Below are 20,162 nucleotides of genomic sequence, written 5' to 3' on the forward strand. Positions count from 1 at the left end.
GAAGAACAGCGACTGGCTGAATGTGAGGGACCATGATGATTTCAAATGAAGTAATCAACTGCACACCAACTATCAACATGATGGAGGCAAAGGGGAGTTTCTTCAGCTAAAACCATCATTGCTGTTTGACCCTGACTTTCAAACAATAGTGAATGGTCAACTCGTTTTACAGGCCACTCCATATTTGACAGGTTTTATGTTAGGCGAATGTTTTATGAGTAACCTTATACTAGTAGTCACTGGACCTACCATTAAATTACTGAGATACATGTGAAACAACCTGTATGTGAAATGAATTTGTTCATGGACCACCCTGTACTTACTGGCTACCACTGGTGACCTACAGTGCCCAGTAAGTGCAAGGTGGTAAACCTGAAAGAGTGAATGGATTGCTACAAGGGTCATCTTGTACTCACACCACAGCAATATGAACTGGTGGTGGTATAAAACAGAAGAAGAAAAGATCACCGACATAAACACTGCTAGTTGATGGACCACCCTGTACTTACTGGACAGCATTGTTGACCGGCCTGAGCTGTAAGCCAGCCTGGACATTCTGCAGCAGGCCCCGGAGGATGGTCCCGTTCCTGGTCTTGAGGGACACTGTGCATCGGTCAAGGAGGAAGCTCACTCTGGTCCTCACATACTGAAAAGATCAGATCCAAATACAGACCCCAATTCCAATACCAATTACGTAAAAATATTCACTATTCACAGTACATTAATTTTCACAAAGTTTGCACTATTCTTGGCCAGTGCGAATTCTAAACTCCATAAAAATATATGCAGGAATTTCTATGCAAATTTTTGAACAGGTTGAATTATGCATATCGTCAGCAGATAATAAAACTATAATGTATTAACCCTAACTAGGCCGGGGGGGGGGGGGGGGGGGGGGGGGGCCTCCCCCTCGACGTTCCGCACGATGTATCGCTAACGCGAAAAGCTATCGCCGCGACGTTTCATGACTTTTTTTCTTTTGAGTCTCCCGCATCTTTTGACACCAAATTTGTGATGCCTGGGCGCGAGGTTCCGAAGTTGCGCATAAATATGTATGTGCATGTCAGACCAAAAATTGCTCAAAAACGTGAATTTGTGTACAATTTCAATGCAAACTGTGCTTACAGGCAAATTTGATAAAAGCATGATTATTTGGGGGTTTTATTGATTAAAATCAATTGATAGCATATTTTCTTGTTTGGAACAATGTCGCGGACAAGTTTCATCGAAAAAACAATGAAAAACATAAAGTTGAAAAAACATAGAAATACATAAGAAATTCAAAAAACAATAAAATACTTAAGACATTTTTACTGATGCCGCAATTTTTTTTCTCTTATATTTGCTCAGGACACTAAAAAGAATATCTACACAAAAAATGTGCCTATTTTGAGCTTTATTTAGTGACTTATACCTAATTGTCTGATTTCATGCATCATTATGCATAAATTAGCATAATTTAGCATAAATGATAATTAAAAACAAATTCAACTCCGTGGTATCGTAGATTACATCATAGGCAATGTGTGTGCCAATTTTCGTTGCGATCGCGCGGTCTAGATCTGGGGGGGGGGGCCTGGGAGGCCCCCCCGGCTCTATGATCTACCTAAATAGCCCGGCCTACAGCTCTGTAGTTACTGTAGGGTTAAGAGTGTGTTTGTGTCCTAGCATTCATATGAGCATGTGCTTATCGTGCCTGTATTGAGCTTTCTGTGCAGGCAGACATTAAAATGGATCGTTTTGTGAATATTCAAGTTGAAGGCATGCATTAGTCACAGAGTACTGCCACTGAAACCCACAGAATGTATTATCAAACAGCTGATGATTTCTATTGTAGAACACACACACATAAAATTCTGACCTCAGGGTATTACATACCTTCACTGGGAGATCATAATCTCACCTCTTCAAGCTGAGCTGATTTTGCTATAACACACATTTCCCACAGACACCTCCCTGAAAATAGTTGGAAGTACAAGCTGTAGTCTTCAATGGGTTAAGGTTTACCTGTACGGGGACCGGCTCTGCATCAACATTGCTGCCCTCACTGTATCCAATTCCTGCATAGACTTTAGCCTTTTCTTCCTCAGTCAGCAGGGACCACATATCTATGATGTCACAAATAAAACAAAACGGATCATTTCACAATGCATTGCTGCCTTTACCATGGATAAGTGAGGACATGCACAATCACTACTAACAACAGTCAATTCATTCCAGCTTGAAATACTAAAACGCAGCGTCTCGGATTCGATTAGTACAATTACGTATATTTACAGTGAAATCAAGTATGAACTGTAAAAAACAAAAGGGACTTTTGCAGTACCATTTCAATTCCTGTAATTAATCAAACGTTATAAAACATCATGCATGTGTGAGGTTTTGAGGATCAAATCCATGGTTTATGACCCCAAACATTGGAGTTTACCCAAAGTAAGACATATGTAGTTATCAGTCCACAATGTCATGCAGAGACAATAGTCAATCAAACAATGGTTAAGTGTCATAGGTGTCAAGCCGCAGATTCAAGTGTCATTCAGCTTAAGAGTAAAGAGTCATTAACACTTAATCAAGTGGGAGAGTCAAGAGTCACCATCAGAGTCAACAAATTTGGGAGAGGTTAGTGTCGTCAAGTCAATCAAACAGGAGTCATGTGTCGTTAAGAGTCAATCAAGCTACAAGCTGCAGATTCATGTGTCATTCAGATCGAATAAAGAGTCACTAACACTTAATCAAGTGGGAGAGTCAAGAGTCACTATTAGAGTCAACAAACTTGGGAGAGTCCAGTGTCATCAAGTCAATCAAACGGGAGTCATGTGTCACAGTCACAAAGAGTCAATCAAACTGCATGCTGCAGATTCAAATGTCATTCAGATAGCGTAGTCATTATAAACATTCAATCAGGTGGGAGAGTCAAGAGTCACTATTAGAGTCAACAAACTTGGGAGAGTCAAGTGTCACTAACAATCAATCAAACTTGAAAGTTAAATGAAAGAAACTTGCCTTCTTGATCATCCTCCTCATCGTCCTCGTCATCGTCTTCATCCCATCCAAAGAGACGGGAAAGCCAGCTGGATTCCTGCTTCTTCTTCTCCCTTCTAGCTCTGTCTCTCTCTGGTTTCTCTTTGATAAACTGGAAACAAATAAATTGAAATATAAAGATTTTATCATTTCAATACTGTCATCTTTTCCACAGGTGATGACAAAGCAATAACTTGACAGTGAATGTTTGTTTGTTTGTTTTCAAATTTAGCAAGACATTTTCTATGGCTTCCTTTTACCTACAAAACGTTTGTATGACCTCAGCTCACCATTCAAGGTGTCTATACCCAGAAAGTGACATGCAGTGTTATAGACAAAACACAAAAATAATGATCATCAACATGAATGCATGCTTGTGTAACCATAGTTATCTACCACATGTACGGTACAGTATTATCATAGCTGATACCTAGCAGCCACTGGCTTTAACTTGTTGAGGACAGACTGATTTTGTAGTAATATGCATTTCCTATAGACACCTGCCCGAGTATTCTCAGGACTCGTCTTCAACAGGTTAAACTACAAAACATCAGGAAACAATTCCTAGAACATGCCATCCAATGTCTTCCCGACTTTAAAATCTTCTCTGTCTTGCAAATCAATCACAAATCTGACTGGACATTTTGATTTGATCATAGATATCTTGTAAGGATGTGTAAGGACATTGTGCGCATCAAGACACAGACCGAGGACATCTCTTCACCTCTGTCTTAGCCCTCTCCCTGCCGACGATGATGTTTGTGAGATCCAGCCGGTCCTCCAGTGCCCTCAGTTTGCGGTCCACGGCCGTGGTGTCCTGCTTCTGTTCCTGCAGCACCAGCTTCTGCTTGTATTTCTGCCAGTATGTGTTGTAAATCTCCAGGTGGGCCTCGATGCGACGCCGCGACCACGGACGGATGTGCTCTTCCAGGATGGCTGTGTATGCATAGTGCCACCTATGGTGGTGGTGGTAGAGGTGGGGGGTGGGGTGATGTGGGGGTGATATGGTAAGTCATTTATCCCTCTGCATGCATTTCAAATGTGTGGTGAATGTGCAATCATAAATCACATACTTCTAGAAAACTACTGTATACGCCATATATTTTGCGAGCTAAATTTTTGCAAATCGGGAATTCCGGACAATTTCGCGAGTGGTTGAATTCGCAATCACGGAGTCCTGTACTGAATGGAGAAGTGTACAGGCGTACGTCACATTCACACTGGGATCAGAGTCAATATTTTCGCGCGTCTTTAATTTTGTGAATAGCATATGACTCGCGAAATTTGTGAAAATAAAAACCTCGCGAAACATCTCCCTCCACAAAACTTTCAATGGAATTAAACAATTGCCCTTCTTTGAGTGCAACCCCCCGACGATCTTACCATCTTCTCGCATTTCCCCTCACTCCGACGCTGGGCCTGTACTTCCTGTAGCGCTCGTTCACTGCCATCAACTGCAGCGACCGCTGCAGGTCGATGGCCGCCAGGAACTGTTGCCGTGAGAATGAGATGGAGAGGGCGGAGGTGAGGATGTCCAGCACCACCTGGGGCTTGCTGTAGTCCAGCTGGTCAGACTTGTCGAAGGTCAGCCGCGCTGTCGTGGTCACCGGCTCCACCACTGGAAATGATTTGAAATGATTTGAAATGATTTGAAGATGATCAATTTGTCACTTTTGATAACTACATCAGATCTGACGTTAATCCAAAATTACAATTTTGCAGAGCAAATGAACAGTACACTTGTAAGTTTTACACTTGTTTAATTTGTGCTAAGAATGTAAAACCTTGTAAATTTAGTGTCTGAGTGTGTTATCAAGACTTACACCATGAAGAGAGAGAGAGAAAAATTCAAAACACATTTTACATTTGTTGTTTGATTTCTAAATTCTAAGAAATGATAACCAGCATTTATTACCACATCCCAAAGTACACATGCCAGGTACACTGTAGTATTCAGGCCTATTTTAATGACAGGGCTGACTATAAACTGATAACTAAAATGATAAATAGTCGTATCATCAACTCAATGATGTACAATGTACCTGCATGTGGTAGGAGGTACAGTGTGTAGTCATTCTCACAACAAATTAAACTGTATACTTCAGAGCCTTCTGCGAGACTATATATTGAAGTATATCAAATAAACTGGAAATTTTATGCCAAAAATTCCAGAAATCTTAACAAAATTTCACCAGGACACAGAATAACACCTAGAAATGTTGGCTTATATAGAGAAAAGCAGAGACTATGTTTTGTTCTGGTACATAATACGAACTTCAAGAAATAAACAGTAGGGCCTAAAGATCTCCAATTCATGTGTACTGTACATGATTTCATCTTGTACAATTGTACCTTTCCGTTATTGGTTTTCCATAAAAACATATATATTTTTTTAAAACGGGGGGGGGGGGGGGGGGGGGGGCACAAGAAACTGTCATTAGTTATTAAGAGTGCAATGCTGTGCCTTTACAGTGTGTGGTCTTATACGTAATGCAGCACTTTTCTATACAATCAAAATGCTTATCACGTATTCCTTGAATACTGGTATAATTCATACAGTCTGTAGTACTATACAGCACGTACAGTGCATTTACACCTCACAAGCTGGTGTTATGATGTTTGTACATGAATAAATTTGAAATTCCCCACAGTATAAGATATCAATAATCTCCTAATTTGAGAACAGCATTACACATAAATCCTGTAATTCCTCTACACCCAGTATCATTGCATTGACAGAGAAATTGAAACACCCTAATAACAAACTCTCCTCTACAGACATATTTAATTTGCACTAAAAGAGAGAGAGAGAGGAAAAAAAAAAAATATAATGTGGTTGAAAATAATCATTACTAGCAGGACAGTGCTTCATCAAGTTCATTTTTTCATCAAGCTCATTTCCTGGAGATCAAACTAATCATTTCTCAAGGTCTGGCTTGCGTGGTAAGATTAGGATGCGGTTTGATATAAGCCTCAACCAATAAACATATTGCCTTGCTTTCAAGGGAACATGAAAGAATGTGTCAAAGTTGCTAGTTGCACAGGCTGATTGTTGGCACTCTAAAATCTAAGCTCTTGTCAAAATCCATTTGAGAAATTTGATTTTGATTAAAGCAGGGTACAATGTATGAAAAAAGTTTGCTGTACTATACAGAGTATATTCACTGTGTATGTACATATGTATGTGAAGTGTCAAACATTGTATTTTTCCATTTCAATTTGCAAAATGCAAAATGCATACTACCAGTGAGGAGTTGAACCCTATAGTACATTGTATCAAGCCAGACCTTACCTGCATTTTGAAATGGCACATCCCATGGCAATATGCATCATTGATGTACACTGTCATGTTCATTCCATTATCGCTAATTAATATTCACATACATCGTACGCCAGATGTGTAGTATGGTACAGGTACATGTACATTGTGCAACTTACAAATGGGGAAAAAGCAAATTAAAACAAAACAACTTTTAACACTCTGCTACTAATCTGAGACAGCCACACTGTTCCATCATTCTATTCCTTTTCTGGAACATACACGTATTAGTAAAGGATGTCTTACTGATGACTTCAACATATGGAGCAGGAAAACTAAGCATTCAACATTACACGTAGCATTTCACTCGTATGTGAAGCTACAATGTACAATATAGTGTGCTCACCAAAGTCAAAAGGTTGACCCTTGACCTCATGACCCAATATGGAGCTTCTGAGGATCTCCCTCCATTCTCCCGAGGCCACGTAGCGAGAGACTGGATCCGACACTGATGTGTTCCAGTAGGCAGAGAAACCAATGGCTTCCATCAGCTGGAAAATCAAAAAATGCAGTTTCAGACACGGTGCACATGAGGTGAGTCAGTGGACATTTGCAGTCTTGCGGATACTTGTATAATACATACACACAAATTGTGGTATTATCACTATTCAACTTCATTTCTATTCTTAGAATGGTGATCAAAAGTTACAATGAAACACTGTCATGTTCCCAATATACACTGTTAAGCTATCTTGTTACCAAGATACAGTAGTTCAGTCTGATAACAATGAGAAACTGCAAAGAGTTCTTTATATTCAATATTAAGAACACAAAACCAAACAAAAAACTAAACACACAACAAAATGAACCAACTGTTTGATAGGAAGGCACATAATAAAGGATCCTTTTTATTTTATGATCAAAAGTTGAAATATGACAAGGAACATCTCATACTTCTGCATTTCCAGACTATTTAATCTTTCTAAATTTTGCAATTCTTCAATCACCTATAAGTACAGTGTACACCCTTTCCATGTTTTTACAAGCTAATATATCATATATATATTTTTTTAATTCACTGATGGGTTCTGAAGACAATAACTGCTGTCTTTCCTACACACTTCTAGCTTGTAAAAATATAAACTACAGTGTAAATGTAGCAATGCAAAAAATGACTGTCTCACTTCTGCTGTTTTCTGCCAAAAGGATTGTTATCTGTTTCCACAAGGAAGAAAGGATGCTTTTTTCTCCTCCTCCTCCTCCCTGCTTCTTAACTTAGCAGTGTCAGAGAAGACAGATGATGCCAACATCAGTATCTTTTTTTTTTTTTTTTTTTTTTAAGAGGAGAGATTGTCATTTTTGCTGTGACAGGGACAGAATGAGGTGGTTAAGAGTCGACACTTGTGAGGCAAAAGCGGGGATGGTCCCTGAGGACCTCAAGAAAGGAAGAGGTGGCATTCCTCCCGGCAGCACGAGGCTGGGGTGATGCCTTCATCCTAACTCACCTTTCTCATGATGGTTGCCGTGGCGTCCATCTGGGCAGGCTCCCACTCTTCATCTGTGGTCTGAGGAGAGTGTGTGTGTGTGTGGGGGGGGGGGGGGGGTAGGGAAAGAGAGAGAGTATTATATAAAGAGATCTATACAATGCCATGAATATTCTCGCTAGTCTTAAACCATGGTGCTCTGCATCTCATACAGTGCATACCACAATGTACAATGCCAGCTACGTGTACCTTATGTATTTAGTTTTAGGGAAGAGAAATCCTTATTCATGATACCACTGTGTACAACTGTATACATGCCATATCTTTGAGAATAATAGTATTACATTGTATGTGACATGTCATGAGAGCTGGGTACCTTTGAATGTTCTTGGCACTACATACTGTACATGCTATTCATTATCATCACCATCATCATCATCATCATATCTTTTGCTCTTTGTTCTCCTTTCTCATCTCTCCTGCTCTCTCTCTCTCTTGCCTCCAAGCTTGCACTTAGTAATTTCAAAGCCTACAGACTAATAACCTGACAAAACAATACCCAAATGTGCCACATATCTCATCCTATTGCCTTGCAAACATGCAAACATGCAAACACACACACACACACACACACACACATACACACACACACACATACACACACACACACACACACAAAGAGAGTATTCCATTCATAATGAGTGAAAAGAAACAACAACAACAGAAGAAGACAAACAAAGTTGCATCCTTCATTTCTTTATACTGCAGCTTCCACCACTGTGCTTGGTAACGACAGAGCACTGGATTGATAATGCAGGAAGCGTGCGCGGTGTTTGTGCAATGCTCGAGAGATTTTCTAACGTATTTTCCGGACGTACTCACCAGGGCCGACAGGCGATGGAGCGCCACACCAAATGCAAACGGCCTGCCCGGGTAGGTGCTGCAGTCCTCGTATCGTATGTGCACATTGGAGACGTTGACCTGGAGGAGGGTTTGGATGTGAACAAAGCATCACCTTTGCTTCACAGAAATTCAACACCACATGTGTGTACAGTACCCTAGCATGTTCACACCACACAAATGTTTCACATTGTCAGCAATGTCATTCCTTGCCATAGGTGAATATCTCATTTGATACATTTTTTTTTCTCGATGAGAATTTGTTTATAAATCCCATGAAATTATGCATTTAATATTTGTAGATGGAAGTGCATCTACATTGATCTTTTTTTTTTCTAAATATAGAAACAATAGTGGCTTCAAAGTTGACTACAAATGCCAAATACTTCACGAGGTTTTTACTTTCACGATTTTGTGGGTGGGTGCTATTCACTACATTTTCTCTGTTCAGTACACAACTACATGATCGCAAATTTTTCCACTCATGAAATTGTTGTGAAGTCCCGATTCAAGAAAATTTAGAATTGCTATTATACTAAGGACATATACAGTATCAACTTCATGTTAGAAGAGATATATAACTAAGCCATTCAGGAATGGTGATAGCACAAATTAAATTCTTTGCAGGTTGTGCATATAATTTTAAGCATTTGATTATAGTCACAAGCATCATACACAGTTTTGCTGTGTTTCTTAAAGAAATTCTGGCAATAAAACTTCAGGGCAGATTTTTTGTTTTCTCTCTCTCTCTTTCTTGATTCTAATGTCTCATGCCACTTTGCAAGACAAAGTTTGACGTCTTGTTGTCCAGACAAATTTCAGGTGTCTGTAAACACTCTCAACTACACTGCCACCATGATACCTGTGAGATGATAAACATTTTGCCTACAGGTATTGGGTATGCCACATAATACATATGTAACTCTACATGGGAATATGTTACAGTACACTGTCAAAGGATTAATAGGCCACTCATATACAGAAACAAGAAACAGAGATGATTTTTTTTTAAATATCAAATCTAGTTCACAATTCTATTTTCATATCATATAAACGCACTATAGATACAATATTGAATATTTGATAGTCTAATCTTTAATGAATCAGGACTTCCCAACAATTTTGCGAGTGCGTAAATTTGCAATCGTGGAGTATTGTAGAGAAAGTGTTGGGATCAAAATTAATATTTTTGAGTATCTTTAAATTTGCAAATGGCACCGGACTCGCGAAATTTGCGAAAAATAAAAACCTCTCAAAATGTTTGGCGTATACAGTATTATGTGATTTCAGTGAGAGTTTGGGAAAATAACTCTGGGATCAACTTTTATGTTCCTCTTCTTTGCCTTTTCTTCGTTATTTCTTTTATTGAGAGAGGAAAAATAACCCAGGGAGGTCAGAATGAGAAATGCGGCTGAGGACAAGAAAAAGAAACATTTAATTTTTCTTAACATTGCAACTGTATATCCTATGAAGCTTATTGAAAATTAATGCATTTTTGGAGCCATTATACACAGCAACTCATGCATCATAGAATATTAGAATATACTGTTTATATTCAGCCATGTTCCACAGCCACAAATGTATACAACCCTCTAGTGGGTATAGATGAGATATATGGCCTCTAATGGCTACTATCAATCTCACAGTTATCTGCATCTGTGGCAGTAATGGTTTCTGCTGCAATTTGCCACACGCATGATCCATTTTGCACTGGTGCCTGGTGCTAGCCCTTTAAATGCACAAAATCTATTACATGGCATCCTCCTCTCCTACCCAGAAAAACATACACAAACATAAAGAAAAAACAAATAAAAACAGACAAACAAATAAATAAATGAAACTGCCCATGCAGCACTGGTTATGTACTGTACACATATTGTGCTGCTTTGCAAATGTATTCAACTTTATGACTGTTGTTTTATTTTGTTTTGTTTTGTCTTCCTGAAGACAGAATTTTTTTTCAGTTGACACAATTTCACTGCATATCTCATGCTGGAAAAAAGATTACAGATGGGATTGGTTTATACAAATTCATTGAATGCACAAAATCAGAAGGAAATTTACACAATCTGATAATTTGTGAGAGAAAGAGGAACTTTCATCTTTTTAAATCTAGGGTCTATTACTGAAAAGAATAAGTTGTATATTCATCATCAACAACAACAAGAACAAAGAAAGGCTTATGAAAATGTTTTTCAAGTGAAACAAACTGTGAAAGAAACATGGAGCTAAATTGAGTTAATAGAATGAGATAATCATTAATCAGATCACTAATATGTTCTTCTTCTCCCCCTCCTCCTTTTTCATTATATCACCATTTTCCTAATCATTCTAATAGATTTCAGGGTACCATTTCAAATCACTATGACATGAGAATACTCGACAATTCAACCCATTCCATACTGAATTCTGAAATGCCCATAGACTTTGATACGCAGGCCACCAGATTCCCGTATGGAAAAGGTTAAAGGTCCTGTTTACTTTTATGAGCAGTGATTTAAAAAGTTTTCATGAGATCACATTTGATTCATATGTGTATGTCTGTTGTATCACAAAACATCCATCCTACCAAATAAAATTTTTTGCAATAAAGCCTTTTAAGGAGATATCAGTATTTTTCTCAATAAACCATAACTGTAGACAGTTGAGAATGGAAACATTTTTATCATTAGTACCTATTGTTTACATTTTGTGTATTTACACGTAACAATACTTAAAAGAAACCTGTACTGACATTTTCTACTTGTCTGATAATTCTAATCTACATTTTTTGATGCCTACAACTGGAAAGAGAGGATTCTAAAACCCAGGATAAGCCTGTAATGATTTTTTGAAAAAAATGAAAACGAGCAAGCCAAGGAACGATCCACACAATTTGGCATACGTCACAGGTGCCAACCTCCGACTTTAGCAAAACGAACTAGAAAGGTTCTACACATGTCAATTTACTGATGAAATCTCACACGAAGTACTGCAATAACTGTTATTTAGTAAAATTGCAATATGGAGCTGAAATAAACATGTTAAACAATATTTACTAATTTTTAAAAGGAATCTCTTCAAAAGCTTTTTATTTAGATCAAATTTGTGGGGAATATTCCAGATTAATGCAAAATGAAATTGGCATCATTGTCCGAACGTGCTGCCCATAGAAAACTGTGTGTAAGTAACGTTGCACTAACTATGCATTGATGATGAGCGATAATGGTTCGACATCACAGTTCAAACTACATCTAACGAAGATGAGGACTGAGTGATTCGTAAAATCTAAATCCAAAAAATAGTCAACGGCAATCAGGTTTACGCCTAGTTAGAAGAAAACGGCACTCAGTACATATAGACTCTAGACTAGCACTAGGACTAGGACTAGTGAGCAGTCAAGGACCGAGAAGATTCTACTCACCGCTCCGTCGACAGCTGTACGTGCACAGCACTAATAATAGGCACAGCGTAAACGTTTAGTACTGTATGCAATACATACCCCTGCTGCCAGAACTTGAAGAAAGTCCAGACGAAAGTCCAGACTCCAAGGTCTAGCGTTGCCGCTAGAGGCCCTTGTGCTGCAGGCCCTGTTGTTTCTGTGCTGAATTTTGCAGGTAAGGTATCTGCTTTATGGATTTTCAATGTTTTTGTGGTCGAGATAAATCTCATGGTGGTCGTATTAACACCAAGGACTAACTTAGATCTAGTTTTAGTAGGACCCATACCTCGGAAGAGTGGCCCGACCATGTAGATACAAACAGTGCCACCGCTTCGCGATCCAAGCGCTGGTGTAGGTATAGTGCTAGAGTACTTCCGTATCCATGTAGATATCTCAAAATTCACCCAACCAAATTGCACCAAAATCACAAGAAATATTTTATGACTCATGTCCACTTGCTCATGCTAATTGGAACCAAATCGCAAGTTGAGAAGCGTAAGTGAAGTTGTCGACTTTCCTGTCGTCGCTAAAAACAATCTACTCTGTACGACTAAACAAGAGTGATCGCGGCATAGTAGCCCTACTTGCCTGCGCACGCACAGACTGAAGTTAGCCATCTAATATCATGAGACAAATCTTTCAAGTAATCGGGAGCAAAAAATCAATTTATAAATTATTTTAGCTAAGTTGAATGAAAAATAAAGTTCGTAAATCACACAAATCGCTAAAATCATGACATTTTTAAATTTAGTTCCCGCGTAAATTTCCCGTTCGCACAGCACTAGTCGGCTAACTTCAGTTCTAGATTGTGCATATCGCGTTTACCAAGATCTCTCGCGAAGAGTGAGTTTTTTTTTAGTGACAACTTGAAATTCGACGTCAATATTGATACTTCTCGATTACCGATTTCGTTCAAATATAATACGGTATTTTGAAATATGCTTAGAAGTATATCCTGTAATTTTGGTGCGATTTGGTTCAGCGAAATTTGAGACAGCTGCATGGATAGGACAGTACACAAGTGCCGCCTGCTAGCTAAATTGGGCCTAAGCGTCGTCTGCTACTCGGCACGATTTAACGCACGCGTATGCGAGGGCTTGTAATCAGTGAAACATTTGGCACCTGTGACATCATGACATCCGGGCTCGTCAGCTCATTAGCATAATTCTCGCCCAAAAATTTCCATTTTCAACATGAAATTACGGACTAAATCGTTATGAAATTTTGATTCTGTTTGCACCGCTGGGTCTTTTAGAATTAAAAGAACAACATATAAAACAACAAAAAACCGGTACAATGCCCTTTTAACATGGATAATACGAATTCAAATTTTTGCAGTGGTTGTTTCTATCCCTATCTCACATTCTAGAACTATTTTAAAGCACTAATGCTCGGCTTTTGTTTCTTTGACAAATGGTAAATTATGCCTGTAACATCTGCTTGTATTTCACACTTATAGGGTGATACAGTTTATGAAAAATATAGATGACCTGGGATCACATGCTTGTCGACGCCAAGACTCTGACATGTTTATGACATGTCAAGATGTACACACTAAAGTGTGGGATGTGCACACGTATACGGAATATATACATGTACCAACAAAAATATTGTCAAGGCGACACAATTACCACTTTAGACAGAGGCCTTATGTTGCACATCTCATATGTCCTACAGACTTTCAACAAAAGTTATCATAGGACAGCAATTGATAGTTTGGCATCTGTCACATGTGGAAATCTAGGGTAGTGCATTCATATCAAAGTGCTATTTTGGTGTCATCCAATTTCGATGATTGCTTGAAGCCACTGTGCAGTTGATTGAATGCCAAAGAGTCTGATGTGTCCTGCGCAATCACTGATAGTGGAATTGCATCACAACTTGTCAGCTGTTGGCTCAAGTCACTAAACCTTTTTTTTTTTTTCCGGGATCCACAATGTCTCGACACTGAAACACTTGCTTTGAGAGCTAGAAATTTGATCAGAATTATAAAGAAGCTGTCAAACATCATATGTGAATACAAGATACCTCTGCTCACAGTGCTATTAAAGTAAATATTTGTAACTCAGATTTTCTTGTGATATGATTAGTATTCAGCTTGTGATATCGCAGTCAAGTATGCAGAGAAACTGTATCTGATTCCACATTTGCTTGGTATACTTTCGACCAATGAATACATATCTATACAGGCTCGACACTAACTTTATTTTTCGGTGGCCCGATGGGGCCACCAAAATCATCAATTTCAAATTTTTGGTGGCCCGAGAGAAAAATTTGGTGGCCCGAAAAAAAAAACATTGATAAAAGTCCATTTTTTAAAAATAAGTCGCACACTCACTGCATGCATTTATGCATTCCCAGCGCAAAAAGTTACGAATTTATTGACGCACTTTTCAAAAAATTTTGGTGGCCCGAGGTGGGCCACCAAATTTGCCCTTTTCTGAAATTTGGTGGCCCGACTTTCATTTTTGGTGGCCCCGGGCCACCGGGCCACCGTTAGTGTCGAGCCCTGCTATATGTATGTTGCTTGAAGGATAGCTATACATGTACATGTACAATGTATGTTAGTCAACAGATACACTGTAGATATGAAATACAATGTATGGGATATCACAGAGTGATTGCAATTCAACAAGGCACTTCACAAAAATAGCCAGCCATCAAATGTGGCATAAGAATAAGATGTAACTACACGTACCATAAGCAGTATATTTTCATTGAAGTCCTACATACTCATGTGGGGGGTTCACAGCCATGTCATGTACAATTTACATCAAACACACACTATGCTTCAGTGATGAATTGGCCATCATGAAAACATCTGCAGACCACACTTTCTCATGTCAAATTAGTCACTGATGTAGTTCACAGAACAGCTTTTGGCATACACAGTGGGGGTGGGGGTGGGGTAGAATAAAATAACAGATCAAAACATGACACCATCTCATGCAAGAAGAAGAAGGATCCAACTCTATCATCTTTCTCTCCAGATATTCTCTGGCTTAGTTTCCTTGGTGATAATAGGTACCAGTATTTTTAATTTTTTATTCATTTTTATGAGAAGAATGGGTGAATATGAGGGATATCATTCATATCACACCTAATCAATTCCTATCAAAATATCTTGGTGACTTTTCCTCATCAACAAAATTTAAAGATAGCACGGATGGGAATTCATTTTCTTTTTTTTAATTCCCTTTTTACATGGCTATCAGAAACAAACACACACTGGCATCATTCAATATCATCATATTCACTGGCCTATTGAAGGAGATTGCATCTCAATAACACAGGATCTAGGTATAATGTACCTTTATGACTTTTATATCTGGTCTCTTTCAGGTTTGGATCAAATTTAATCTAATCACCGTAATCTGAGTGTAGATGTAGAATTCATTCTGCTATCCAACTTCAATTTTGATTTGTTACATATACATTTGAATGTCCTTCTTTGCATCAATATTTAGCACCATTGCCATCAATTATTTTACCATATCTTATCAAATCTCATCATAATCATCTCCATCATCATCTTTGTCATCATCACCTTCATCATCATCACTTTCATCATCATCGTCATCACTATCATCATCACTATCATCACCACCACCATCATCACTGACATCATCATCATCACCTTAATCCCCATCACCATGGTATCGCTGCAGCACAAAAATATAGATTGCATCTGAGGTGAGGGGGAAAAAAGAGACAGGACCGCATTCATTGATCATATCATGTCTCACCTGTATATTGTTGATGATGGCTGCAGTGAGCTTTTCTGTGAAGGACATATCATGGTCTCCAGAATCTGTAGACATTACAGAAAATGAAATGAAATTCATTCAATTCAATTCAATTCAATTCAATACTCAATTCAATTCATTTCATTTCACATAGATCTCTTAACCCTCAACGATGGTCCACCCTTCGGAAGGAGCATCCAACCGGAAAGCTCATCCCCGCCCAATCATCGTCAAGCTGTCCAGCTACAGAAAAAGGAGGGAAATCATTGCCAACCGCAGAAAGCTGAAAGGAACAGGAGTTGTGATTGTGGAAGACCTGACCCTGAAAAATCAAAAACTTCTCTCGATGGCTCGCAGTGCAGAAAACGTCAAATCGGCCTGGTCTTCAGACGGACGCATAATAGCTCTTGTTGCTGCATCTGGGGGGAAAAACATAACAAAGCTGATCACCTGCGAAGAGGACCTGAAGAAATTGCGTTAGGGTATTTTCACAGAAATGTAACAGTGATTTTTTCTTTTCTTTTTTCTGATATGCCTCCTGCTATTGATTTTCCTGGTAAACTTTAATATATGATCAATCCAGTGCTCCTACCCAGCTTATCATTGTCATTCTGAGATCACAATTTGGTTGTTAGTTTGTAATGTTTGTTTAAAATAACAGTTTTTTAATGTGTCAATATTTTGTTTTTAGTGTACTTTCTCTTCATTCTATTTCTAACCTCTGTTCTATTGGAAACTCAGTTAGTCATGATACATGCATGTTCATCTATGCACAATTACACTGTATGAAATTTTGCCTTAAAAAATGTCGAAAGTTTTACTGTCAGTACCCAAAAAGTGTAAAAAGTCTTATTCTCAATAACCCCCAATCACCTCAAAATGGATAATGCCAATGCAATGAGTAGTAATGATTTGTTAAATACTTACCTTGATGTTTCTGAATTTAATCTAAAGTATGGGGATGTATATTCAAACTCATTTTCCTTAGTTCATCTTAATTGCAGAAGTTTACCGTGCAATTTTGAAAATATGAATGTCTGTCTCAATAGTATTAGTCATAGATTTAAAGTTATAGGAGTAACAGAAACATGGTTGAATTCATCCTCATCAATAGATATGTATTCCCTTGATAGTTATAAATTTTTTTGTAATAATAGGAAAAATAAGAGAGGTGGTGGAACAGGTGTGTATACACATGAGTCGTTGAAATGTTTTGTAAGAGATGATTTAACAGCTTTTTCTGAGTCATTTGAAAGCATTTTTGTAGAAATCCCTAGTAATGTTCACTGTAAAAAAACTGTTATAGGTGTTATATACCGCCCACCATGTCAAAATATTGATGCTTTTATTACAGATTTTACAATTCTATTGGATAAGATCGACTTAAAATTATGCAATTGTTTTATTTTGGGTGATTTCAATGTCGATTTAACAAAACTGAATGTTAATTATAAGGTTAATTTATTTTTAGATTTGTTGTTAAGTTTTCATATGCAACCAGTTATCAATAGTCCTACACGTATCACCCAAACATCTGCTTCTTTGTTAGATAATATCCTTACAAATGTAACTATCCCTATACAGTCAGGCATTCTTGTAAATGACATCAGTGATCATTTACCGATTTTTGCTATTTTATCAGACCCTACTTATATCAAGAATGTGTTGCCATGTAAAAATCAGAGACGTTTGATTAATGAATCTAATTTACGGATGTTTTTTATGAAGATGATTAATATACGGTGGGAAAATGTTTTTGTTGAAGATGATGTAAATGATAATTACGGTATCTTTTTGCAAATATTTCAAGAAAATTATGAAGAATGTTTTCCAAAGAAATTATTTTGTCCAAAGAATAGAAATAAAAAACCATGGTTTACAAAGGATTTATTAAAGCTTTGTCATAAAAAATCACAATTGTATAAGAAATATCTTTTGAATCCCACTTTGTATCGAAAGGAAATGTATAGAAAATGTCGGAATTATGTAACTATGAAGATACGACAAGCTAAAAGAGATTATTTTAATAGGAAATTTGATAAAGTAAAAGGTAATATGAAGAGTATTTGGAAATTGATTAATAATATTTTGTATAAAAGTCAGAAAAATACTGTTATTGAGTCTCTTCATTTCGGTAATGAAAAAGTTACCAATAGTCAAGATATTGTGAACACATTCAATGAATATTTTGTTAATATTGGTTCAAAATTGCAAGATTTAAAAAATGATGTATATGAGAATAAGTCTTTTCAAGATTATTTGAAAATGCCAAATAGTAATACTCTTTTTTTGAAGCCTATAACAAATGATGAAATAATAACTATAGTTAATAACATGAAGAACAACATCAGCTCTGGTATTGATGATATTGATATCAAGGTGGTAAAATGTGTTATTTCATTGATTTGTGTTCCGTTATGTATTATTTTTAATGAATGTTTGCGTACTGGTACTTTCCCTGAAAAAATGAAAATTGCACGAGTCACACCAATACATAAAAAAGGACAATTAACTGATGTGAATAATTATCGTCCAATATCAGTATTGCCTATATTTTCGAAAATATTAGAAAAATGTATTTATAATAGGTTAATAGAATTTTTGAATAAACATAAATACTTATTAGTAATCAATATGGTTTTAGGCAGAGATATTCAACAGAAACGGCAATATTACAACTGATTAATAAGATAAATCAGGCTATAGATGATAAAGAATATGCTTTAACGGTATTTATTGATTTAACCAAAGCATTTGATGTTATAGACCATTTCATTTTGTTACAAAAATTATGTTATTATGGTGTGAGGGGGCACTCCATTAAAATTATTTACAAGTTATAATAATAATAATAATTGTTTTGGATATAAACTCCAAATTTTATTGTCCAAGAAAGGAAATTCTTTTTGCCCAATTGATCGTGGGCCCGGCAGCCACTGAGCAGCGCCAGATCGACGTTGCTCTAACCTTTTCAACTGTTGAACGGCAAACAAGGTAGCAGCAACTCCCATCTTTTAACGTCTTTTGGTATGACGCGGCCGGGGTTTGAACCCACGACCTCCCGATTGTGAGGGCAGCCGCTCTACTCACTGAGCCAACACATCGGTTGGCTCAACACATCGGTTGGCTCTCAAATCGTAAGCAATTAACAAATATTAATGGTGTTCATTCTAATCTTAAAGAAATAAAATGTGGAGTACCACAAGGGTCTATTCTTGGGCCTCTTCTTTTTTTATTGTATATAAATGATTTGCCGTATTCAACATATGATGTAGATTACATATTATTTGCAGATGACACAAGTGTATTTTGTAAAGGCACAGACCCAAAGACATTATTTCATAATATGAATGTTCAACTTGATTGTGGAAGAAATTGGTTGTCGGTAAACAAATTGATTTTGAATGTTGATAAGACCAATTATATATTATTTGGAACAAGAACTAAAATTGACAGTAATTTGAAATTGATGTATAGAGATGAGGAAATTAAACGAGTATATGATATAAAATTTTTGGGTGTTTTTATTGATGATAAATTGTCCTGGAATTCTCATGTGAATCATATATGTTCAACAATATCGAAAAGTATTGGTGTTCTGTACAAATTACAATTTCTTCCACAGAATATTTTAAAGATGCTGTATTATTCGTTTGTTTCAGTTCACATAAAATATTGTAGTATTGTTTGGGGTTTTACTACAAAGAAAAATATTGATCGTATTCATAAATTACAGAAACGCAGTATTCGTTTGATAACCAACTCTTCATATTTAGCTCCCAGTAAGCCATTATTTCTTAAGATGAAAATTTTACCTGTTCAAGAATTTATTTCTTTGGAAAGTATGATTTTTATGTTTAAAGTTTCCAACAATGTTTTTTCTGAAGTATTTCACAACCATTTCACTTTGAATTGTTCTATACACAATTATAATACCAGGAATGCAAAAAATATTCACACACCATTAAACCGGATTTCAAAAACTCAATCCTCCATTTTTTACCATGGCCCTATTCTTTGGAATACTCTTCCTCCAACACTCAAGAGTAGCAAGATCTTACGTCAATTTAAAAGGCTTTATAAAAAACATATTTTTGATGAAATGTATCTGAAACTGTAAGTATAAGTATGCATTGTTTCCACCTCTGTCTCTTTTCTTCTCTTTTCATTGTATCTTTGACATTTGTTTTATCAAATGAATTTGTATGATAATTGTTTAGTTGAAATGTATTGATAATTGTTTGTAGGGGATCGTTTCCAACAAGCCTCTTGTGTGCTTTCTATGATCCCTCCATTCAAAATGTATAAATGTTCTAAGGCAATTGTATTTT

The 20,162-nt window shown here is 37.1% G+C and overlaps 1 protein-coding gene across 1 annotated transcript in view; it reads right to left on the reverse strand.

Annotated features, from left to right (window-relative positions):
• Positions 1 to 20,162, reverse strand: part of LOC139710552 (intermembrane lipid transfer protein VPS13A-like) — a gene marked incomplete at its 3' end in the record, with an annotated part of 135,295 nt that overhangs the window by 66,042 nt on the left and 49,091 nt on the right. Inside the window, exons 6-13 of the mRNA XM_071622486.1 lie at positions 15,832 to 15,896; positions 8,647 to 8,745; positions 7,786 to 7,845; positions 6,687 to 6,831; positions 4,405 to 4,639; positions 3,746 to 3,977; positions 3,004 to 3,133; positions 417 to 432 (exon numbers count right to left, since the gene is read on the reverse strand). Coding sequence (XP_071478587.1) covers positions 417 to 432; positions 3,004 to 3,133; positions 3,746 to 3,977; positions 4,405 to 4,639; positions 6,687 to 6,831; positions 7,786 to 7,845; positions 8,647 to 8,745; positions 15,832 to 15,896 — 982 coding nt within the window. The remainder of the gene's footprint in view (positions 1 to 416; positions 433 to 3,003; positions 3,134 to 3,745; positions 3,978 to 4,404; positions 4,640 to 6,686; positions 6,832 to 7,785; positions 7,846 to 8,646; positions 8,746 to 15,831; positions 15,897 to 20,162) is intronic.

Source organism: Diadema antillarum, unplaced genomic scaffold, assembly GCF_040938485.1.
Source record: "Diadema antillarum isolate AM-2024a unplaced genomic scaffold, OU_Dant_1.0 seq00001540_RagTag, whole genome shotgun sequence".
In the NCBI taxonomy this organism is placed as follows: Eukaryota; Metazoa; Echinodermata; class Echinoidea; order Diadematoida; family Diadematidae; genus Diadema; species Diadema antillarum.